The sequence below is a fragment of the Cynocephalus volans genome, chromosome 15 (assembly GCF_027409185.1).
Source record: "Cynocephalus volans isolate mCynVol1 chromosome 15, mCynVol1.pri, whole genome shotgun sequence".
NCBI classification, from domain to species: domain Eukaryota; kingdom Metazoa; phylum Chordata; class Mammalia; order Dermoptera; family Cynocephalidae; genus Cynocephalus; species Cynocephalus volans.
Genome location: NC_084474.1, coordinates 41,100,545 through 41,126,034, shown reverse-complemented (window position 1 = coordinate 41,126,034; position 25,490 = coordinate 41,100,545). Strand labels below are relative to the sequence as shown.

The following is a 25,490-nucleotide window of genomic DNA, read 5'->3' as shown; positions in this document are numbered from 1 at the left end:
CATCCGGGAAATGCAAATCAAAACCACATTGAGATACCATCTAACCCCAGTTAGGATGGCTAAAATCCAAAAGACTATGAACGATAAATGCTGGCGAGGCTGCGGAGAAAAAGGAACTCTCATACATTGTTGGTGGGACTGCAAAATGGTGCAGCCTCTATGGAAAATGGTATGGAGGTTCCTTAAACAATTGCAAATAGATCTACCATACGACCCAGCCATCCCACTGTTGGGAATATACCCAGAGGAATGGAAATCATCAAGTCGAAGGTATACCTGTTCCCCAATGTTCATCGCAGCACTCTTTACAATAGCCAAGAGTTGGAACCAGCCCAAATGCCCATCATCAGATGAGTGGATACGGAAAATGTGGTACATCTACACAATGGAATACTACTCAGCTATAAAAACGAATGAAATACTGCCATTTGCAACAACATGGATGGACCTCGAGAGAATTATATTAAGTGAAACAAGTCAGGCACAGAAAGAGAAATACCACATGTTCTCACTTATTGGTGGGAGCTAAAAATTAATATATAAATTCACACACACACATACACACATACACACACAAACGGGGGGTGGGGGGTAAGAAGATATAACAACCACAATTATTTGAAGTTGATACAACAAACAAACAGAAAGGACATGGTTGGGGGGGAGGGGGGGAGGGAGAAGGGAGGGAGGTTTTGGTGATGGGGAGCATTAATCAGCTACAATGTATATCGACAAAATAAAATTTAAAAAAAAAAAATAAATAAAAATAAAAATAAAAAAAAAATAAAAACCCTACAAGACCAAGGCCCAATGCCATTCTTCCTTGGTTGCTCCTTGGGAGACGGGTGTTGGCCAGCTGGAGTGAATAAACTTCCCTTTTCTGCAAAAAAAAAAAAAAAAAAAAAAAAAAAAAAAAAAAAAAAATTAAAAAAAAAAAAAAAAAAAAGATAATGTTCATCTGCATTGCTGCAAGTGACAGGATTTTATTCCTTTTTTTGGCTGAATAATATTCCATTATGAATATGTACCATATTCTTTTTATTCATCCATTCATTTATTGATGGGCACTTATGTTGATTTCATATCTTGGCTATTGTGAATAGTGCTGCAATAAACATTGGAGTGCAGATATCTCTTTGATATACTGATTTTCTTTTTTTATTCTCACAGAATGTCACTGATATTTTGATAGGGATATATATACCGGGTATATATGACCAGTAGTGGGATTTCTGGATCATATGGTAATTCTCCTTTAAGTTTTCTGTAGAACCCCCGTACAGCTTTCTATACTGGCTGTACTAATTTATATTCCCACTAGCAGTATACAAGAGTTCCACTTCCTCTGTATGCTCACCAGCAGCTGTTATTTTTTGTCTTTTTGATAATAGCTGTTTTAACTGGTTGAGATGATACCTCATTTTAATTTGCATTTCCCTGATGATTAGTGATGTTGAACAGTTTTTCATATACTTGTTGGCCATTTGTATGTCTTCTTTTGAGAAATGTCTATTTAGATTAATTGTCCATTTTTTAGTCAGATTTTTTTTTTTTTTTTTTTTTTTTGCTGTTGAGTAATGTTTGACTTTGTTTTATCTTTTGGTTATTAATTCTTTGTCAGGTGGATAGTTTGAAAATATTTTCTATCACTCTATAGATTGTTTCTTCACTTTGATGAATGTTTTCTTTGCTGTGCAGAAGTTTCTTAGTTTAAAATAATCCTACTTGTCTATTTTTGCTTTTGTTTCCTGTGCTTTTGAGGTTTTTCCCCCAAAATCTTTACCCAAAATCCTGTAGCATTTTTCCAGTATTTTCTTCCCAGATTTTCATATTTTCAGGCTTTTCTAAAATTTTAAATGTTTTGTTTTGTTTTTATTGGTTATGAATATTCATGAGGAACAAAGCAAATTGTCACTACTCATGCCTAAAATGTGATGGCCAGATCCATATTGGCAGCATGTCCATTGCCACAAATTGTGATTATGCCCCATGTCCTCCACCCAATTAGCCCCTCAATTACCACCAACCTCCTTCCCCATCAGGTTTTAAACTTAAATGATTAATCCATTTTGAGTTGATTTTTGTATATGGTGACAAATAGAGGTCTAACTTTATTCTTTTGCATGTGAATCTCCAGTTTTCCCAGCACCGTTTATCAAAGACACTGTCCTTTCCTGAATGCACATTCTTGGCACCTTTGTTGAAAATCAGTTGGCTGTAAACATGTGGATTTATTTCTGGGTTCTCTATTTTGTTCCATTGGCTTATGTGTTTATTTTCATGCTGTTTTGATTACTATAGCTTTGCAGTTTATTTTGAAGTCAGGTAATGTGATGCCTCCAGCTTTGTTCTTTTTACTCAAGATTGCTTTGGATATTTGGGTTCTTTTGTGGTTCCAATACAAATTTTAGAATTAAAAAAAAATTCTATGAGGAATGTCATTGCTATTTTGATAGAGATTGCATTGATTCTATAGATTGCTTTGGGTAATATGAAAATTTTGAAAATATTTATTCTTTCCATTCAAGAAAATGGAATTTCTTTTTTTGCGTGTGTTCTCTTCAGTTTCTTTCATCAGTGTTTTATAGTTTTCTTTCACTTTGGTTAAATGTATTTCTAGCATTTTATATTTTTGTAGCTATTGTAAATGGGATTGCTTTTTGATTTCCTTTTCAGATTTTTTGCTGTTTGTGTATAGAAATGCTACTGATCTTCGTATATTGATTTTGTATCCTGCAACTTTGATGAATTCATTTATCAGTTTTAACAGTTCTTTGGCAGAATCTTTGGCTTTTTCTAAATATCAGATCATGTCATCTTCAAACAAGGACTACTTGACTTATTCCTTTCCAATTTGGATGCCCTTAAGTTCTTTCTTTTTCCTAATTGCTCTGACTAGGACTCCAGTACTCTGTTAAATAAATGTGGTAAAAATGGACATCCTTGTTTCATTCCAGATTGTAGAGGCAAGACTCCCAATTTTTCCCTGTTCAGCAGGTTTCCCTGTTAGCTTAGGTTTTTTATATATGGCCTTTATTGTGTTGAGATACATTCCTTCTATGCCTAATTTGTTGAGAGTTTTTTATTATGAAGGGGTGGTGAATTTTATCAGATGCTTTTTCTGCATTCATTGAGATAATCATATGGATTTTGTCCTTCATTCTATTTATGTGGTGAATCACATTTATTAATTTGCATATGTTGAACCATCCTTGCATCCCTGGGATAAATCTGCTTGATCATGGTAATATTTTTGATGTGCTGTTGGATTCAGTTTGCTGGTATTTTGTTTAGGATTTTTGTTATCTATATTCATTGGGGATATTACGCTGTAATTTTTATTGTTGTGTTCTTGCTGAGTTGTGGTATTAAATTAATTCTGGCCTTGTAGAATGAGTTTGGAGAAGTCCTCTCCCCTTCAATTTTTTGAAGTAATTTGAGAAGTATAGATTATTTTTCTTTAAAAATGTGATAGAATTTAGCAGCGAAGCCATGTAATACTGGGCTTTTCATTTTGGGGAGACTTGTTATTGCTGATTCAATCTCATTATTCATTATTGGTCTGTTTAGTTTTTCTATTTCTTTATGGTTCAATTTTGGGAGGTTGTAAGTCTCCAGGAATTTATCAATTTCTTCTAGGTTTTTCAATATGTTGGTGTATGGTTGCTTGTAATAGTTTCCAATGACTTTTTGTATTTTTGACATCAGTTGTAATGTCTCCTTTTTTGTCTCTGATTTTATTTATTTGGGTCTTCTCACATTTATTTCTTAGTCTAGCTAAAGGATTGTCAAATTTGTCTTTTCAAAAAACCAACTTTTGTATTGATTTTGTTAAAAATTTAGTTTCAACTTTATCTGCTTGGGTATTTATTATTTTTTGTTCTACTGATTTGGGGTTTGATTTGTTCTTTCTTTTTTGGTTGCTTGAGTTGCATCATTTGGTTGCTTATTTGAAGTCTTTCTACTTTTTTGATGCAGACATTTATTGCAATAAACTTCCCCCTTAGAACTGTTTTTGCTTCATTTCATAGATTTTTGTATGTTGTGCTTCCATTTTCATTTGTTTCAAAAAATTTTTAAATTTTTTTCTCAATTTATTGACCCATTGGTCATTCAGGATCATGTTTATTTCTGTGTATTTATACAATGTCCAAAGTTCCTCTCATTACTAATTTGTAATTTTAATTCATTATGGTCAGATAAAATACTTGATATGATTTTGATTTTTTGAATTTGTTAAGACTTGTTTTGTGACCTAATGTGTGGTCTATCCTGAATAATGTCCTGTGTGTTGATGAGAACACTGTGTATTATGCAGCAGTTAGATAAAATGTTCTGTAAATGTCAGGCCCATTTTGTCAAGAGTATAGTTCAATTTGGATGTTTCTTTGTTGATTTTCTGTCTGGATGATCTGTGCATTTCTGAAAGTGGGATGTTGAAGTCCCCTACTATGACTGTATTGCAGTCTGACTCTCCCTTTAGATCTGTTAATATTTGAGATATATATTTGGGTGCTCCAGTGTTGGTACGTATATACTAGGAATTGTTATATCCTCTTGCTGAATTGATTCCTTTATCGTTATATAATGACCTTCTTTATTTCCTTTTACAATTTTTGACTTAAAGTCTATTTTATCTGTTATAAGTACTCCTGATCCTTTTTGGTTTTTCATTTGCATGGAATATCTTTTTCTATCTCTTTACTTTCAGTCTCTGCCTGTCTTTATAGATGAAGTGATTTTCTTGATCAATATTTTTCTCTTGAGACTCTCTATTGCATTTTCAGTTGGATCATTGTATGTTTTAGCTGCAGTAGTACTGTTTGATCTTTTTTATTACTATTTCAACTCTTTGTTAAATTTATTTGGTTAATTTTTTTTTCACAAAGATGACTGGTAAGGGTATCTTAACCCTTGACTTGGTGTTGTCAGCACTGTGCTCTCCCAAGTGAGCCAACCAGCCATCCCTGTCTCCCAAGTGAGCTAACCAGCCATCCCTATATAGGGATCCAAACCTGTGGCCTTGGTGTTATCAGCACCATACTCTCCCAAGTGAGCCACTGGTCAGACCCTATTTGGTTAACTTCTGATTTTGTTTTCTGTGTTATATTGGAGTTCAGTGAGTTTCCTCAAAAGTTCTATTTTGAATTTTTGATCTATGAACTCATACACTGTCATCTCATTATGGTTGACCACTGGTTCCTTGTTTTATTTGGAGGGAGTGGTCACAGTTTTCTGTTTTCTCTCTCTCTCTCTCTTTTTGTTTATGAACATACATCTATGTCTTCACATTTAAGAATTAGTTATTTAATTTAATCTCTGCTGTCTGGCTTGATTTGGTCTTTCCAATGCATGTCTGTCTAGAGTTTCTACAGAGATTTGACTGTTGGTTTCTTTTAACCTATGATTACTGTCTCTTTTTGACACTAGATGGCGATGTAAGCCCATCATTACCATGATTCTTGCTAAAAATGAAACATTGTTCACCCTGGTGAAGGGTGTGTGTGTGTGTGGGGGGGGGGTGGTCCTAAAAGGAATACTCTGGCTGTGTGGAAAGGCTGGCCAGGGGTTTGTGCCCTGGTGACCTGTGGAGCATGCCTATTACAGCACGGTGCTTCTGTACTGCCTCTGATTTGGCTTCTTGTTTGGCTGAGATGAAATGCATCCGTAGATTTGTGTACCAGACTTTACTAGCACCCCCTCTCTTTGTCACTAGTTGCCCTCAGGGGTTTTCATCTTATGCACATACATGCAGCCTTCTGTAGGTTGAGGCAGAAAGAGTTTTCCTGCAAAAGAACCCACCATGGCATCCTCATGTATCAGTCCTCCTAGATCTCACTTTTTCCTGTGCAGAAACCATGAGTCTGGGGAGAATTTTCACAATGTTCCTGGATGCTCGGGAAAGGAAAGGTGTTGCAATTAGAAATATATGTTTCTCCTACCATTTGTTAGTGGTCTTTCACTTCTCTGTGCCCCAGGGATCATCACAGCTTTGGTTTAGAGTTCTGGGATATTCTTTTGATAGTCTTGGTACTGAATAGTTGTTTTGTTTGTTTGTTTGTGGTTTTTTTTGTGGAAAGTGTGGAGTGAAGCCAGTTTGCTTCTACTTCGCAAGTTTTGAATGTCAACGCTCTCTTTCTGACTTCTTTAATTCTTGGCTCCTACAGCCCCTGTAACTGTTTTTCAGAATGAATTTTATTTCAGTGCATAGAATTCAGTTCAAAGAAAAAAAAACATACATTGATTCAAGATTTTTTAACCTAGGACTGGGCCTTATCCACTAATCTCCCATGAGTAGAACACTAACCATACACCCTAGTACATGTGTATTAAAAATGTGGAGAATCCCATGCAATATTAGTTCCACCAGCATAGGATCCTTAGTGAGTGTTATTCTCGAATTCTAGAAGGCCTGTAGTAAATGAATTCTTCTTTTGTGCTTTGGAACTGGTGTTACCTATGGATATGATATTCATAATTATTACTTTGGAATTTTTTATTCCTTTAACTGGGGCTTTCACTTGATTGATGACTGTATGGACATAATTCTAGGGAAATTATCAGATGGCTTTTTGCTAATGGGATGAAAGTCTTTGATCAGGGATAGATGTACTACAAACCTGAAAAGTGGGGGGGAATTTAAAAGGCAAATGCCTCTTTCAACTTTTTCTTATTACATATTAGCCCTACAGATCTTCTTCTTTTTTTTTTTTTCTTCTTATTTTTAGTAAGCTCTGAGATCTAAAGGCAAGAGGACATAGAGTTTCAATCAGTAAGATAGTTTTTATTTGGGATACTGGTCATGCCTGAAAGATTGATACCTCAGCTCTCAATCTCAAAGTCTTCCTACACAGTTGGGTAATCTCTACCCTTTCTCAACCTCTCTACAAAAATGTGATGCAGCAGTCTACTCCCTAGCTGCCATTATAAAATATAAAAATTTTAACTTAGAGGCCTGGATTCTAGAAAGGATATCTGCCCTTCAGATACCTGCTATTTGCAAATTTCTTTGCCATGTACATTTTGCCAAAAATATAATTAAGACAACATTTGAAAGGAAGAGATGGGCTCTGATTTATTAGTCATACACTAGGTAAGCACAAGACTCTTTGTGTATTTTTCCTATAGTAAGTTAGTCTTAGAATATATGCTAGATCCTATTTTATTCTCAGTTGCCCATAGTTTTTCTCAACCTAGGGCCTCTAATACCCATTTGCCTTCTCAAGGATTTAACTTTTATCTTTTATTAATACTTTCAATGCTCTTTCTAAAAGTGGCTTCTCATTATGCTTAGAAATGGTGTCTGGTTAGCATTGTATAGTTTGATAAATACAAATGAATCCATTTATGTTGACACTAATAGGATAATATTGATAAAACACCTTTAGAAAGGTCAAATAAGGTGTGAAAAAGAATGAATAATTGGTGAGAGCTAGTGTAGACTTTTCTTTTGGTATTAACTGCATATAGCATTCCAGCTTCAGTCATGCCAAAACATAAAGCTTCAGTCAGTAATGGGATATTTCTGAGGTGCTAGATGCTCCCAAGAATTCAAGCTAGGTAGAGTATTAAGGGAGATGGCACCTATGGAGCTTTCCCCCTACCATTCATTCATTCATTGGCTCATCAACTTTTGTATTCGGGCATTATTTTCTTGGATATGTATATATATTATCCTCATACTGTCCTAGGGGCTGAGAATACAAAGATGAATAAGCAGTGAGCCCTCCTTTAGAGGAGCTCACCATCTTTGGAGGAAAAAAAGCCACTAGTTACACAATTAAAAAAGCGTGTGTGCACATCAGTAATCATCAGGGAAATGCAAATTAAAACCACAATGAGATAGCCTCTCACACTTGTTATAATGGCTATTATCAAAAGGACAAAGGATAACAAGTGTTGGCAATACTATGGAGAAAAGGGAACCCTTGCACACCGTTGGTGAGAATGTAAATTAGTACAGCCATTGTAAAAAACAGTATGGAAGTTCTTCAAAAAATAAAAATAGAACTAGACTTTCTATCTGCACTCCCAAGCTCACTGTAGTATTATTCACAGTAGCCAAGAAATGGAATCAATGTAAGTGTCTATCAACAGATGAATAGATTAAAAAAAAGGTGGTGTATATACACAATGGAATACTATTCAGCCTTGAAGATGAAGGAAATCTTGTCATTTGTGAAAACATGGATGAACCTGGAGGACATTATGCTAAGTTAAATAAGGCAGGCACAGAAAAACAAATACTGCATGATCTCACCTATATGTGGAATGTAAAAGATGTTGAACTCATAGAAGTAGAGTAAAACGACTGTTACCTGGGGCTGGGGTGGTGGTGGTGGAGATGGGGCTGGTGTTGGGGAGATGTTGATCAAAAGATCCAAAGTTTCAGTTAGATAGGAGGAATAAGTTTAAGAGATATATTGTACAACATGGAGACTATATAAAAAACAATATATTATATTCTTGAAAAATGCTAAGAGTAAATTTTAAGTGTTCTTACCACAAAAATGATGACTATGTGAAGTAATGTATATGTTAACTAGCTCAATTTAGCCATTTCACAATGTATGCATATTTTAAAACATCATGTCGTATATGATAAACATATAATTTTATTAGTCAATAAAAAAATAAAACATTATAGGGGACTGGACCTCTCTCCCACAGCCAGGCACAACATGCCAGCAACTAGGAGTCCACTCAGGGACCCATAGCATAGAGAAGGGGACTGGACCTCTCTCCCACAACCAGGCACACTGCGCCAGTGCCTCAGGGCCTGCCTGGAGACTGGAGGCATGGAGAAGGGGACCGGAACACCCTCCCACAACCAGGCACACTGAGCCAGAGCTTCAGGGCCCACCTGGGTACCCGAGGTATGGAGAAGGGGACCGGACCCTCCTTCCACAACCAGGCACACTGCGCCAGTACCTCGGGGCCCGCCCAGGGACCCAGGACATGGAGAAGGGGACCGGACCCCTCTCCCACAACCAGGCACATGGCGTCAGCACCTTGGGGCCTGCCCAGGGACCAGAGGCATGGAGAAGGGGACCAAACACACCCCACAACCAGGCATACTGTCAGTGCCAAGGAGCATGCCAAAAACAGCACGTCCATGTGGGTGGCCCACCACAGCCACTATAATAACCATGGCTGCTGCAAAAGTGGCTAGATGCCACAGCCATCATGCAGATGGTCTGCCAACCACTGGAGTGCATTCACACAAGAAGGGTCACCAGCAGAGACAAAGAAAAGGAGGATGTCTCTTTCCGCAAAACCCATTTCAGAGTGACAGAAGAAGCATCTGCTCTATGATAATATTGGGGTACCTGATCACATCCCTCAGCATTGGACAGATCATATAGGCAACAAGTTAACAGAGTAACCATTACTCTTTCAGAAGGAGAGAAGAAATCTAGGGCAATTAGAGGGGGGAGGGGGAGGGAATGGGGGAAAGGGAGAGGTTCGACAAGGGGCATAAAGAATAATTACGATTTGTAACAATATATATACTAGTGATGTTGATTTAATCAACATATCTCAGTGTTCAACCCCCAAAATATGTATAATCGATTTTGATTCAGTAAAAAAAAAAAAAAAAAAAGATTAAAAACGTGGGTTCATAACAATAAGATGATCATATAATTTGCCATAAAACTGGGTATCTTTTAAATGTGAAAGGAGTGTAACAGGCATGAACTGGTCCTACACTGGACAAGCTGAAATGCATGTTCACCTTACTTAATAGGTGTGGGCCCTACTGAGACTGGTGCTATAGGAAGTTTTTAATTCAACAGTTATGTATCTTTACCCAAATGCTCTGCTCTATGTGTCTGAGCTGTGTTGCTCTGTTGTGTTTTTTTTTTGTTGTTGTTACAAATCAGCTGGATTTCTCCATTTATAGTTTTTGTACTCACATAAATTCCTGATGGGTATTGTTTGTTTTCTCAGCAACTGATTTCCTGTGGTCAATCCCCACCTCATCCCTTTTAAACAGCCTTTAGTTTCTGGTTGGGTTCAGAGAAGCTGATTTGTATTCAGCTGCAATCAATGTCTCAACTTGTGGCAACAGAGGCTGCTTCAGGAACATGTGCAGGATTGAGGCCAGATGTCCTGAAACCCATCTGTGATCATGAGAGAGGCATCCTTAGGCTGAAGACAAAGTGGACAACTCAATCAGAAAGGCAGAAATAAGCCAGAGTCTTGGTGACTGGCAAGCCACTAGATCAAGCTGATATTCAACTCCATAACTTTCATTTATTTGAGCCAATAAATTTGCTTTTTTGTGTGAAGACAAAAAAAGAAAAAAGTGTATGGACTATGATGTAATAAGTTCAGAAGCTATAGCTCACAAGAAAGAGACATCTACCCCAATCTTGGGGGATTTGATTCAGCATGTTTCACTTAGGAAGGTGGGCTTCAATGACAAGGAGAGTTAAAATGTAAATATTTTGGTTATTACATTTCTTGTGTTTGTGTTTTACATATGTTCCAAGTGTAAACATACACATAAGGAAAATTACACTAGTTGAAGAAGAAAGATGCTTTTAATAAATCAATCGCTTGCCAAATATGCATAATTTATACTTTTTTGGCTGCAATTTCAGGTGGATTTTTCTGTAATGTTTCTTCTGCTGAAATACATTCATTAATGTCATCAGTAGGTGAAACATTCAATAGCAGTTGTAAAAAGCAAGTTATCTTGTTGAAATATGTAGAACCTAAATTAAGGTGAACAAAAGGCAGATAAAACAAAAGTCCACTGAGAATAAAAAGAAGAACATAGAAATAGTGCATCTGAGGAGATTTGATCATAGGTGTCAAAACTAAGAACAAAGACATGGCCATGGTTCCAAATATAAATGGCAAACGCACCTGAGAAGAAAAACAAATTAGTATTAGAGTGAACTTGTAAGTTATAACAAATAATAATGCATAAGATTTAAAAAAAATCTACAAGCATTTCTTCAATACTGGAAATGTTTGTTTAAAGGATAAAAACTATTTACAAGTTTCTCAGTTTGATATAAGAGAAAATAATCTTCTGAGCATATCTGTAGGAGTGTGAAAAAGCAGCACTGAAGACTTACTTAATCGTTCCATCATTTTTCTGGACCCCTAAACTTTCATCAATCTATGCCACCTGCTCACTCAAATCTTTTAGATGAAGACTTCCTGAAATATTCCATACTATTAGAATAAAGCACTTTTTAGCTATAAAATTTTTCCAATATTTTATTGTCTGTAACTTAACCTATTTTATTCTCTGTGTATAAGACACTTTTTGTACACAGAATGATAATAGAGTTTGGATTCACTTTCTCTGATCCTCACTTTTCCCTTAAAATAAGGCCTGTCTTTCAAAGTAGTTTGGACAATTAAAGAATATAAGTACACATTTATATATGCTTTAGTTGATTTAATTATATATACACATATATATGGATTCTTTAATATTATACATAATATATATAGTACTTGCAAGTAATAAATGCTCAATAATGAAATGTTATTGATTTTGCTTGTATTACTCTGTCTTGTGTAATACTCTCCTCTTGCCTATTAGACTTGGAAGTTATTAATGGCTGGATTAATGGCTGATATATGTACATATTCTTGAGTATTTAGACTAGTGTCTTCCACATAGCCATTGCTTAGTATATATGTATTGGATCACTGAATGACTTGGATGCAAAACTATTTTTCTTCTTTAGTCTTTTCCACTAAGAAGGTAATAGAAAATCATAAGCTAGTGCTTCTCAAAGTGCAGTGTATGGAAATTTGTAATGAAAAACACCAGGAAGACGTTTTAAAATGTGAGTTTCTGATCCTCATCCTAAGAATTAGAATCCCAATTGAGATACAGTAATTTGCACTTATAAAAGACACCCCAAATTATTCTTTTCTACACAAGTTTGAAAATCTGAGCCATAAACTATGTTTCTCTTTCTCTCTCTCTCTCCTTCTCTCTCTCTCTCTCTCTCTCTCTTCCCCTTCTTCTCTCCCCTCCCTCCCTCTCTCTTTAACCTTCTAACACCCCCCTGAAACTTTCTGTACTGCCGAGGCATTCCTGTGGATATTCAGCTACTTCCTTTTGCCTTATAAGGTAGATAATAAGAGGAACCCCTTGATTGGTTTTAGAATATGATTCATTGATAAAACAAGAATTGTTTGTAATCTACCTTATTTCAAAGAGAAGTTATGGACATAGAAATACTATATGCTTTATATATACTTTTTAGAATGCTTGCCATATGCCCTATTAACAAGTTAGTTAGTGACTAACCACTAATTTAGCTTTAAGCTTTCTAGAAGCCTATATGAAAAGTGAAGCATGATCTTAAAAAAGTCCAAGTATATGTAAAAAAAAAAAAAAAAAAACTGCCAAGAAACACAAATATTCCTGGTGCAGATATTAGAAAAAATTTTCTTCAGTGGGTCTACATATAGAGAGATTGTTGCATAGTATAAAAGTATATCATTTAATCTCCTTGCAGTGAGTACAGAATGAGTTGCTGGAGGTTGTTTGGTTAAATGCAATATTTTGGTTAAATTCACAGTACAGGTGGATGGGCTATAGCCGATAGTTAGAAGAAAAAAATACTTCCATGGGCTTATATGAAGCATTTCAGAGGTAATTAATACAGAGAGGTGTTATAGTAGTTTAAGGAATCAACACAACATTTATCTCTCAGGCAATTCTCCATACATATTCTGCCTCAGAGGTAATTTTTTTTTTTTTTTTTTTTGGTGTCTGGCCAGTATAGGGATCTGAACCCTTGACCTTGGTGTTAAAACACTGCGCTCTAACCAACTGAGCTAATCAGCCAGCCCTCTGAGGTAAACTTTTGAAAGATAAATGCATTTGAGATTACACTCTGTCATGTATATCTAGAATGTGGCTCTTCTATATTGACCATTAAAGGCAGAGGCTTATGAATTGATAGACATTTGAATTGAGAAGCTTGAGAAATACTAGGCAAACCCAGGTCCTCTAGGAGGTGATCTGAGGTAATGCCTTTAAGACAGCACTCAAATAATTTTTTATCCTGGACTTGGTTGATCTCTTCCATGGAGATCTAGTGCAAACATAATACACCTACATATGATCTCTTTGTGACTCTAATTTCACTAGTGGTATTTGCTATAATATAAAGAGATCCTAAGGATCCTCTGCCTTTTTTTAAACAAAGACCAGGCTGGCACATTCTCTCTTGCAATTTCAAATTGGAAATGTTCTAAGAAGCTTATAGACCAATAAACAGAAAATTTATAATCTAGATCAAATATTTCTAAAAGGGGCTCACAATGGTCCGAAAATATATCACATATAGATATGAGAAAAGAATATTAAAAGTACAAAATGGCCTTTAGAAAGATGAAAGATATTTTTTTGGTGGGCTGGGGAGGGTGAAGTTTGATTTACCTTATAAGGTCTGGGTAGGTTGGGCTCCTGGAATCTCAGTTTAAGTAAACCCATCATCATTAGCCCAAGTTGAATCCAGTTTGTGAATCCCACATAGTTTATTAAAAGGATTAAGTCTGAAGGAATAATTACAAAAGAGGCAAAGATGAGTGTATAAATCACAGCTACAGCTGGACAGGAGTGACTATTAAGTGTCGAGAAGATCAAAGGTAGCTGACCTTCCTGGCTTGCAACATACAATACCCTTGATGCTGAAAGTAGAGTACAATTGAGGGAGCTAAATATTGAGGAAGCAACACCAATGGAAATGGCCCATTGCATGGAAGGAATTACTCTGTCTATCCAGGTGACAGCAACAGCATCTGTAAAAGAAAAAAAAATTAGAAAAGCCACTAATTATATAATGGACGTAAAATTTATGCTGTATAGATTGTTCAGAAGGATAAGTACTACAGTTCTAGAGAAGAGGAAGGGCTGATATCAGTAGGCTTTTTGTAGCTGTCCTTTCTCAAAATGGGAAAGTTCACTTCTATTTCTGCTTCTTTTTGATAGTTTTTTGTTTATATCATGAATGAATGTTGGATTTTGTCGGATGTTTTTTATGAATCTCATACGATTATAATGTGATTTTTGTCCTTAATGTATTCGTATAGTGCAAAACATTAATTGATTTTTGATGTTAAAGCAACCTTAATTCATGGGATAAATCTCACCTGTTTGTGTCATATAATCTTTTTTATATGTTGCTGGACTCAGCTTAATAATGTTTTTAAGGTTTGTTGCATTGGTGTTTATGAGGAATATTTATATGCAATTTTCTTTCTTTGTGAAAAGAATCATTCTGGCTTTTGTATCAGTGTAATGCTGGTCCCATAAAATATGATGGGAAGTGTTCCTTCCTTTTCTACTTTCTGAGTTTGTGTAGGAGCATGTCATTTCTTTCTTACGTGTTTGACACAATTCATCAGTAAAAGCATTGGGGACCCTGGATTGAATTTGTGGGAAAATTTTAAATTACTAAGTCAATTTGTTTTCTTTATATAAATCTATTTCTCCTTGAGGAAGTTTTGTGAATTTGCATTTTTCTAAGAATTTGTCCATTTCATATAAGTTTTCTGATTTGTTGGCATAAAGTTGTTCAGCATATTCTATTATAAACCTTTAATACTTGTAGGATCATTTTGATGTCCCTATTTCAATCTCAACTTTGGTAATTTGTGTGTTGTCTTTTTTTCCTGTTTGGGCTAGCTAAAAGTTAAAATATATATTAAAAACATATATATAGATATATGTATATATAGATAATGTATGTACATATCTATATATGTGTGTGTGCATATATATTTTATCTTTTCAGAGAACAAACTTTTGTTTTCATGGATTTTCTCTATTGCTTTTTTGATTTCTCTCTCATTGCTTTTGCCCTGATCTCTGTTATTTCCTTCCTTCCATATATCTTGAATTTTCATTTTTATTCTTTTTCTATCTTTTTAAGGTAGAATCTTAGATGATCAATTTTGGATGTTCTTCCTTTTAAAAATTAACATTCAAATCAATAAATTTCCTGCTAAGCATTGCTTTAGCTGAATTGTATCTGTTTTGATATGGTGTTTGCATTTGCATTCAGTTAAAAACATTTAAAAATTTTTTTTAGCCCAGTGAAAACCACTGAGCCACGGCTGGAAATGCCCCAGGCTCCTGAGCCAGAGTGGTGGGGGACCGAGGGCCCCTGCTGTGCTCCCAACCCCATTACATCAGCATCCAGCGCAGCAACAACCGAGCCACAGCTGGAAGCCCCCCCTGCCCCCTCGCCCGTCTCCCCTGTCAGATGAGGGGCATGCCATAGGCCTTGATCACAGCCCACCTCTTTCCCACTCCTCCCACCCTGTCCCCTCCCCATCCCTCTCCCCACTAACTGCTCTGCAACAACATCTTAGAATGTAAAATAAAAATAATAATAATAAATAATTTTTTAAAAAAAGAGTCTAAGATAAAATAAAATTTGCCTTTGCGGAAAGGCAAGTCTGCATGGGTTTCTCATGTCTCTGCAAATCTTGAGAGCTGAGGCATTGACTTCCTTTGTTCCAGACTAGCATTTCAATGATTTTTGTGTAGAGAAAAGTCTTGGAATACAGAGATAGTGTCTCCCTCTGGAGCAAAAGTCAGGTTTACTTACTGTACAGGATAATAAAATATCTCATTTTGTTTTATTTGCAGCTAAATTTGGCAGGCTTACTGAACATTATAAAAAGTTTCAGGTTCCCTAAGCTTGCAGTTTCTCTCCTATAATGCAACACACTGCACATGTAGAAATTTCTAAGCCTCTTTGTGTCACTTATGGGAATTGGGACTCAGGGACCTGGCACAAAAATGATGACACTCTGGCTTCTGCTTTGTTATGACTACTACCTGTCCTTTGTGTCTGAGCCAGGAGTATTGTGTCTCGTCAATATCTACAAAACTGTGGCAGGCTAACTTGTTAGGTTGCAAGCATGGTAAAATGTATCTCAGGTACTTTCCAGTTTGTGACAATTTTGATGACTGGAATGGGGTTATAACAAAACCAGGCTTTCTGGAAGAGAAAGTATGAGGGCTTTGAAGACTGGATTAGGGTATATTAAAATAATTCCTGAGATCTTGAAGTTGAATGCTTTCACCCAAGTAGCAGACGGGTGAGGAAGGGTAAGGGTCCCTCACTGTCTTATCCGTTAATGGATGTTTAGGTGTTGAATGGTGGGCCATAGAATTGAAACATGCTTCCTAAATGCTGCACTGATTGTTAGTTACTCTCCTCTAAGTGAGAGGAGGAAGGCATGTTATCATGCCAATGGGGTAAGAAGCCCCACAGTCCTATCTGAAAGGCCATGTGGCTGTAACAATAGAGTCAGATTCTCCAAAGGCAGAATTAGTGGCATCAGCAAGGGGGATATGGAGCTTTGGGTGGGTTATAAAACTTGGAGGTTCTTTTGGTTGAGCAGAGTGCACTGCTGAGTTGCTTGTAATAATATATATAAAAAAGTGTCTCAAATCTTGGCACAAAGCCACTCTCTCTCCATGACCTTCCCCCCCAAATTCAGGCACTTTGAGGAGAAAGATGATTGTGGTGTGACTGAGGTCTACCTGTCCTGAAGGCTATACTCACTGAAGCATATTGGGGAATTCTGTGGAATTTGTTGGATATATGTGGAAGGTTGTTGGATATAGGCATACAAGACCTATAACAATTGACAAACCCAGCTTTGTGGTGTGGAGGGCTAGGTTCAGCTGATAACGTTTCAGTGGGCTGGAATTCACACTGGAGAAGGGAAGACCTCTACTCAAAGAAGTTCCATTGCAGATACAGCCCATTGGGCCAACTTAATAGACTATATTTATCTATCTATTTCCATCTATCTGTCTGTCTGTCTGTCTACCTATTTATCTATCTATCTGTCTTGTGGCTTCTACTGCTTAATGTATTATCGGTATTGTTGTTTTATGTACTTGTGCTATGAGTGTTCAAAAAGTCCAGAGGGATTCTCCTGTTCAGGTAGAGATGCAGGTAGAGAAGTGCTAGTGGGACATTAAGTTCTTCCCAAATCCACCTCCTTCTCCCCCCTTGTGTAGTTCAACAAAAACAGTATAGTTCTCAGGAGGAGAATGATAATCACAGACTTGATTCAGGACTTAGAGGCAGAGGGAATAGTTAAAGATGCAAGTATCTCAGTACAACTGTTATTACGTGGCCAGTGATAAAAGCTACAGGGAAGATTTACAGTGAATTATTGCCAGCTGGAGTTGTGGTTCTGGAATAGCCCCGCTGTTCCAGACATTGCAGCTGTAACTGCAACCACTGTATAGATTGATGTCACTTGGTATACTGTCTTGGACATTGCCAAGACCTCTTTTCTAACCCACTGACATCTGAGACCCAGACTAATTCACATTCATGTGCCAAGGCCTCATATACTTTTGCAGTATTTGCCAGGGGATTCCTAAAGTCCCCTGCTATTTGCCAGCAGTTGGAGGTCAAGATTTTGCAAGGGTGCCTCTGCCCTCTAATATCCAAAGTATACTGTACAGATGATGTCATGTTGGTTGATAAGACAGAAGCCTCAGTCTCAAAAGACCTGAAGTGGTATCATCAAACCTCCATTAACAGACTGTTGGACCCCAACAAAATTTAGCATACTGCTTGCCAAGTAAAGTTTCTTGGGAATGTGAGGGTGGATTCACAACACTCAGTCCCTGTGGTAGGCACAAAAAAGCTACTGTCCCTTTCATCTCCTACTACCTGAGAGCAGGCCCAGTACCCTTTGTGTATTGCAGACAGTAAGTGCCTCACTTGGACATTCTATTTGGTCTTTTGTATTGGCTGACTCACAGATTAGCATCTGTGAGTGGGGGCCAAATCAACAGGTTGAATTGCTATATCTGTAGCAAGCAGTCATAAATTCTCTACCTTTGGGGATCCATAACCATAATTAACTTGCGTCCTTTCTAAAAACACAATGACTTTACCTTAGGGATGGTCATAAGACACCTTCAAGTATTTCAGTAGACATCACCAGCAGATCACGTAATCCCTCAGGTGATTGTAGTTATGCCTCTAAAATAAACTATTTTGCTTTCTTAGGGGAGCTTCCCAGAGGGATAGCTGTCTATGAGCAGTTTCTCCTACAATGGGAGTCATCTAATTAGAAAACATGGTATGAAATTTATTCCTAAATTTAGGTAAAGTGATCAATGACATTACTTCATTCCTGGAAGGCATTACTGGCTAGGGTTATTATGGATGATAGAATCACCCTCGACTTCCTTCTTGCAGGCCAAGGCAGAGTCTGTGCAATTACTAATACACCCTGTTGTACCTGAATTAATGTCTCAGGTTAAAAAGAAAGGTTAATTTAGACACTTAAGAAGAAAGCTGTCTGGTTTTCTAAAGTAGATCCTAATAGTTTACAGGACTTTTTTTTTTTTTTTCATTTGGTTGGTGTGTGTGCGTGTGTGTGTGTGTGGCATGTTTGAGGTCAAATACTGCCTCATCCTGCCTCTTGGAATCTTGTTAATAGTAGCCTTAATTAAATGCTGTGTGAGACAAAATGAATATATTTGGTATAGCCTCTGTGAGTCAGATTTATCAGAGTGGCCGATGAAGTGGCTTACTCACAGGAAAATTCACCAGAAGCCAGGGGTAGAAATGAATGGTGGATATTACAGGGAGGAAATTGTCCCTAGATTTTTTGCATTTCTGCACATCTACTGAGCAGAGACAATGACTGACTTTGTCCTAGCCTATATTTTCAAGGATGTTGTACAGTGAACAGCCATGCAAAATAGATATAGTGTTTCCATCTGGAGCAAAGGGCAAGTTTGAGTAATTCGGTTAAGATAATGTCTTTCTTCAGGGCAAAGGTCAGGAAGAATTACTTGCCATTATAAAAGATGTGGGTTCCTTAAGATTGTGGTTCCTCTACTGTCACGTGCAAGTATCACCTGGCCTTCTTTGCATGGTCCTGTGGGAGTTGAGGTTTGGGAAACCAGCATTAAAATGACAGCCTAGCTACTGCTATTGCTAGAATAAAAAAAAATTATTTGTCTTTGTCTCTATCCCTGATATTGGGTGCCTTCTGCCAGGATCCATGAAACAGTGCCAGGCAAACTTGTGAGTTTACAATTAGGGTTAAATCTCAGACACTTTACAGTTCTTGAGAATCTTGTGATTTCTTCTTTGATCCATGGGTTATTCAAAGTATGTTGTTTAATTTACAAATGTGGAATTTCTCAAATTCCATTCTGTTGTTGATTTCCAATCTAATTCCATTATGAAGAACATACTTTATATGATTTTAATCTTTTCTAATTATTTGAGACTTGTTTTATATCCTAGCATATCATCTATTCTAAAGAATGTTGTATTTTGTGCTTGAAAAAAATGTGTGCTCTGTTTCTGTTTGAAGTATTCTGTAAATGTCAATTAGATCAATTTGATTGATAGTGCTGTTCAGATCGTTTATATCCTCACTAATTTTCTGTCTATCTAGATAGATAGTTGTCTATCTATCTAATATTGAGTGTTGTACTGACATCTGTAATTATAATTGTTGAATTGTTCATTTCTACTTTTAGTTATGTAAGTTTGCCTTCATGTATCTTGGGGCTCTGTAGTTGGGTGTGTATGCATTTATAATTGCTGTATAAATGTTATATGTTATATGTACTGATCCTTTTATCATTATGAAATGTATTTGTTTGTCTCTAGTAATTTTTTCATCTTAAAGTTATTTGTCTCTTATTAATATTAGTATTCTAGCTCTCTTACAGTTGTTTACATGTATATTTTTTTCCATCCTTTTACTTTCAACCTAGCTGTGGTTTTGAGTATAAAGTGTGTTTCATTTAGACAGCATATAGTTGGATTGATTATCCAGTTTGACAATCTCTGCCTTATTATTGAAGTGTTTAGTAAATTCCCATTTAATATAAGTATTGATATTATTGTATTTATATCTGCCATATTGCTATTTATTTTCTATGTCTTATGTCTCTTCTGTTCCTCTGCTCTTCCTTTACTGCATTCCCTTGTGTTAAACTTATATTTTTAATAGACAATTTTAATTTCTCTATTGATTTTTTATATATTTTTTTGAGTTATTTTCTTTACGGTTTGTCTGGTAATCACAACATACACCTTTAAATTAATGAAAATCAATTTCAAGTTAATTTTTTCTTAATTCCAGTAAAAATATAGCAACTTGGTTCCAATATAGCCCATTTCCTCCTCTTTCCTCTGTGCTATTATTGGCATATATATTCTATCTATATACAAGTGTTTTTTGAAGTCTGCACCTGAGTTTTAGAACTATTGCCTTAAATAATCTTTGGTATTTTTTAAAAATTAAAAGCAGAAAGAGAAATGTGTATATACACATACAAGGTTTTTTATGTTTACCCTCATATTTATTATTTCTGGTGGTCTGTCTTCTTTCCTGTTGATTCTAGTTAGTTTTTTTTCAGCGTGAAGAATTTCCTTTAGTATTTTTTATAGGGCAGTTCTGCTAGCAATAAATTATCTCTGTTTTTGTTTATCTGGTAATACCTTTATTTTGCCTTCATTTCTGAAGGCTGGCTTCACTTTATATCAAATTCTTGGTTGACAGTTTTTTCCTTTTAGCACATTGCCATTCCACTGGATCTGGCCTCCATCATTTGTTTGTTTCTTTTTTCTTCTTTTTAAAATATATAAGAAGTTAATTGTTAATTGTAGTATAGTTTCCTTGTACATAATGAGTAGTATTTCTCTTGCTGTTTTCTCTTTATCTTTGCTTCGACTCTCACAGTTCGGCCTTGATAAGTCTATGTTTGCTTCTCTTTGTGTTTTTCATGGATTCATTGAGTTTCCTGGATTTATTAATAATTTCTTCAATTTTTATAATTTCCCAGCTATTATTTTTTTATATTCCCAAGGTGTTTTGTTTTTATTTTTGTTTTTTTTTGTAACTGAAAAATCCTATCTCCCACATGATGGGAAGATTCTGATGTATCTATCTGCTCAGATCCTAATACTTAACCTTGATATTTAAGGTTGGATTCCTAGGGATTGCTACTGTGGCTGCCTAGCTTAGCACTCAGCCAATAATTTGGGCAGAGGGTATGCTGAAACCTCTTATGTTTTTTCACAATCAATCTGTGTGTGTGTGTGTTTTGAAAAACCTATTCAAATTTCAGGCACTTTTAATGAGTCTTGGCTTTTTTTTTTTTCCTTTCTTCCTGAATGTATGCAGTTCCCCAGTCAGCCAGGGATGTGTGAAGAGTTTACCTAGCCCCTCTCTGACACTCTTATTTCAAGGGCATTCTTATTAAAAACTAGCTGCTTTGTCGATTGGCTCCAATTTGGATCACAAACTCAGGCTAGCAAAGATGAGAGTCTTACCTATGTGTTTCCTACTGAATTTAACACAGTGAGCCGACAGACAGTGCTGTGAGGCTTTGCCCTGTGCTGCAAACTGAGCCTACTAATATGAAATTATGTTTTTTCTAAAACTTTAATGAAGATAACTACTTGCTGATTTTTTGCTCTATGAACTCTGAGAAGTGAAGGAGGTTTTATTTTCTATCAACAAAGGGCTAATTTCAGTGGAAAATGTCACACCTCTTTAGATGTTTAAAATCACTAAATAGTATTTTTGTTCTTTGTATTTCAACAACTATCACTCTCACAACTTGATTTTGTAAATTCTGTAAAATGTTTTTTTCTTATTCTAACTTATTTAATAATCCTACACAATATGAAGGGTACTATTTTCTCTCTATTTTACTGACACAAAAATTGAAATAAAAAGTCATTGACAAAGTGGAGTGGGGGAAGGGGAAGGTGAAGGGAGGTTGGGGATAACTGGGTGGGGGACACGGCGTACAATCACAATTTGTAGTAATGGGCATGCTGCCAGTATGGATCTGGCCTTCACATCTTGGGCACGATGGGTGACAATCAGCTTTGTATCTCATGACTATTCATAACCAATAAAAAAAGTCATTGAATTTTTATCAAATACACACAACCGCTATATCTGAAAGGCAATTTTCTAATTGGATTGTGCAATTCTAAATATATGGGCTATTTTCATCAAGCTATGCTCTTTCCATAGCAGAATGTATCTGTGCTTTTCGATTTCAAGCGTACCTTCATATATATTTTCTCATTTGATTATCATTACTGATGTGTGAGGTGAGCAAATAATAAAATATTATCATTTAATTTTAGAGTTGCAATAACAGAAGCATCAAGCTTGGATGTAGTATAGACCTTATTTTCTTTCATATTCTTTTTCTTTTTAATAAAACCTTATTACTGATTCTCCTTTACCTTTAGGACCTTGTGAAAACTGGAAATGCAAAGTGTAAAAAATTACATTTTCTTAATATATTTGTTTAGATAAGTTCAATTGAAACTTTTTTAATTGTCCCATTTTTAGGGCAAAAAATTCAGTTTCTTTATAAGGTAGTGATTAAAACAAGTTCTGCAAATTTGAAAAATTTATGGTAAACTGCAGTTATACACATATAGATATATATTGCAGTAATACATATTGCAGTAATTTATAATTCAGTGATAGGCAAAGTTAAATACTCAAACTCTCCATTCTCTATAGATTTGGGGGATGTGCCTGCAGACAAAGCATATCAGTTACATTTCTTGGTGGCAGATGTTAACCCAGAGCACCCATGATGTCTTTAAGGAGTATGTCCCAAGGGATTTTGATAAATCTTCTCATATTTTTATTTCATCCTATTTAGTCCATTGCATTCTGGTTCTTATTTTCCAGTTCTTGGTGCTTTTCATATTACTGCTGCTGGACCTTACCCTTTAGTATATATTCAAAATTAAAGATTGCTTAGACCTTTTAAACCTTTGCTTTTAAATAAGTAAATAACACAGACATGAACCAATTTAGCATAATTCTCTTAAGGTATGCAAAAAGACCCACTGTTTTAGAGACTCCCTTTATGCAAGAGAAAAAGAAAAAGAGTATCTTCTCTCTGGTTCTATGTAGCCATACCTGAGAACATGATTTCCTTTGGAGTCAAGACTGCTAGGTAGGAAATGTTGACCAATAAGTAGATCAGTGCCACAAGGGTAAGTGCAGTAATCACACATTTGGGAATATTTTCACTAGGGTTTTTCAGCTCCCCTGCAAAAAATAAAAAATAAAACATAATAAAAAAATAAATAAGCCACTCATTCTTTGAAAGTGGACTCACTATAACGTACAAGAAGAACAAGAAATGAGTCTGTAAGCAAGAGCTCATTTGATCATTTTTGTTGAATGTTTACCATGTCTCTGGTGAATTATTGATTCTAGCAGTATCAGAATTGTGTTAAATTCTGGAGTCTCAGTGCTGTATCCCTGAGATACTCCACAGGAGCCTCTTATATGAGAAGAGAACAGCTCAGAAACCTTGAACTCTAGACCATAACTTGAACTAACCTTCCCACACCTTATGGCCAATATGGTAGAATTGTAACTATGTGTTAATGAAGGGTTAGAATAGCTGAGTTAATCTGGTCACAATATTCTAGGACATTTGGTAAAGTTCTCCTGCTCTTTTAACTCCTTGGATTAAAAATTTTAAAAAGCAAAAATTAAAAAGCAAATAACAAGCTGGGAAAATCCTACAAAGAAGAGATAAAAATGGTCATGAACATTTGCAAAACTCTTTTCCCTCCTTAGTAATTGGAAAAAAAGTGAGATATAACACTGAGATTTTATATCCACAAATGTAAGTGGCCAAAGAATGAAAAATTGCCAAGGGTAGTAATTTAGATTCACCCTAAAACGTATTATTTGTAGAGCCTTTCTGGAAGGTAATTCATAATATTTCTCAAGATATTTCTAAATATTTATATCTTTTATCTAATAATTTTACTTCAAGATTATTTTCTAATAAAGCAATGAGAGATGCAACCAAGGTTATTATAGAATGATGATGATTTTAGCGATATGTATAAAATTTAAAAGAGAAAAACTAGAAATGACTCCAGGAACCAACAATGAGAAGATGGTTAAATAATAGTCAATTGCTGTGTTTTCATTAAAAACCATTTATATTGAATAACATTTGTAAATTCTCACTATGTACGAGGGTACTTCAAAAAGTCTGTGGATGAATAAAATTAAAAGATAGTACGGATCTTTCCATGAACTTTTTGGAGTTCCCTTGTACTTTAAGTAAAATAAGAAGTTATAAGTTTATACATGCAGTGTGATCCCCACATGTGTGTACATATTAGATGACTAGCTACAGGTAATCTTTATTTTCATTTATATATTTTCTGTATTTAATTCTTTTTCTCTATTTAGGGTCTATTATAGTTAGAAAACAGGCTGTTAAAATATTTGTCTGATGAAAAAAATGCAACTGCCATGGAGTTTTTAAGCTCCTCTAGTTTTATGTGAACTTTTTTTAATTGAAACAACCTGAAAAATATTCCTCCCTCCACAGTTGGAAGGCCACACTTGTAGAGAGCTTATTGCATTTCCACCCTTCTATTAAGTAAAAGAGAAACACAGCATGTCAAAATAATATACAATAGTGTTTCTTTCTTACAATTAATGTGCTTGATCATTGTGTGTTTATAGTCTAGTGGTGGATTTTATAATTAAAAAAACTAATTTTACCTGCTATTTGAACAAGGATTCCCCAGCCTGAGTACGCATATAATCCTTGGAGGAAGGCTTCTGCAATCTGCAAGGCATCTGGCACTTCGGCATCGAAAGCTTTCTCAAACCTGGCTAAGTTCTCTTTTCTTCCTCTCACCAACAGCACGATTCCAGTAACAGATACAAAGCAGAGAACTGTCATTTTCACTACTGTACTGACAGTCTGAAACCAAGCCACCTCTTTCACTCCCCGAGCATTCAGAATTCCTAAGCACCACAAAATGGCCAATGCTAAACATTTCTTTGGCATCTCAGGAACAGAACATCCAGGATAGAAAGGCTGTGCAATATATCCTGCTAGTAACAAGCCACGTGCAGCAAGTCCTGCTGGGGTACTAAACAGGCCGATCCAGAGGTAGAAGAAAGCAATAAGGGGTCCGAGAGATCTTTTGAGGAAATAATACTGTGCGCCACTTCTGGGGAAGGTGGTCCCCATTTCTGCATAACTGAGAGCTGCAATCATAGCCACCAGGGCACAAGCAGCCCAAATACTTAGAGAGACCCCCACATTTAGTGAGGAGTATTTTAACACCCCTTTAGGAGCCATAAATATACCTGCACCTATGATGATACTGAATAAAAACATTGTTCCATGGAAGTATCCTATGACTCGTTGAAGCTGAATATTTCCCCCCTTCTTCATTTTCTTAAACTTGAAACTTAATCTTAAAAATTAACATCAATTTCCAGTTTTCACTGTTTGCTCTGCTTCTGAAAGCTTTCATGCAATCTTCTTGTAGTTAACTGCCTTGCTTTCCTTTTTCTCTCTTACTCAAATATATTTTGTTACTGTACCTAGCAGAAAAAAAAATTTAACTTGTGAGTTAATTGAATTAGTGACTGAAATCTTAATAATAGAGTTA

General features: G+C 35.9%; 1 protein-coding gene across 1 annotated transcript; it reads right to left on the bottom strand.

Moving 5' to 3' along the window:
• Positions 1-10,581: 10,581 nt before the first annotated feature.
• On the bottom strand, positions 10,582-25,270 carry LOC134363664 (solute carrier family 7 member 13-like). The gene is made up of 4 exons (XM_063079254.1): positions 24,586-25,270; positions 22,966-23,097; positions 13,427-13,788; positions 10,582-10,875 (listed from the first exon to the last, which is right to left on the bottom strand). Exons 1-4 carry the CDS (start codon positions 25,268-25,270, stop codon positions 10,582-10,584), a joined length of 1,473 nt encoding a protein of 490 aa, XP_062935324.1.
• Positions 25,271-25,490: the final 220 nt, after the last annotated feature.

Coding starts and splice junctions, on each gene's coding strand:
- LOC134363664 (XM_063079254.1), bottom strand. CDS start 25,270: ATGAAGAAGGGGGGAAATATTCAGCTTCAACGAGTCATAGGATACTTC. Junction 13,789..22,965: donor AAAGGAAATCATGTTCTCAG/GTATGGCTACAT, acceptor TTTCTTTTACAG/ATGCTGTTGCTGTCACCTGG. Junction 10,876..13,426: donor ACCTACCCAGACCTTATAAG/GTAAATCAAACT, acceptor TTTTCTTCTCAG/GTGCGTTTGCCATTTATATT.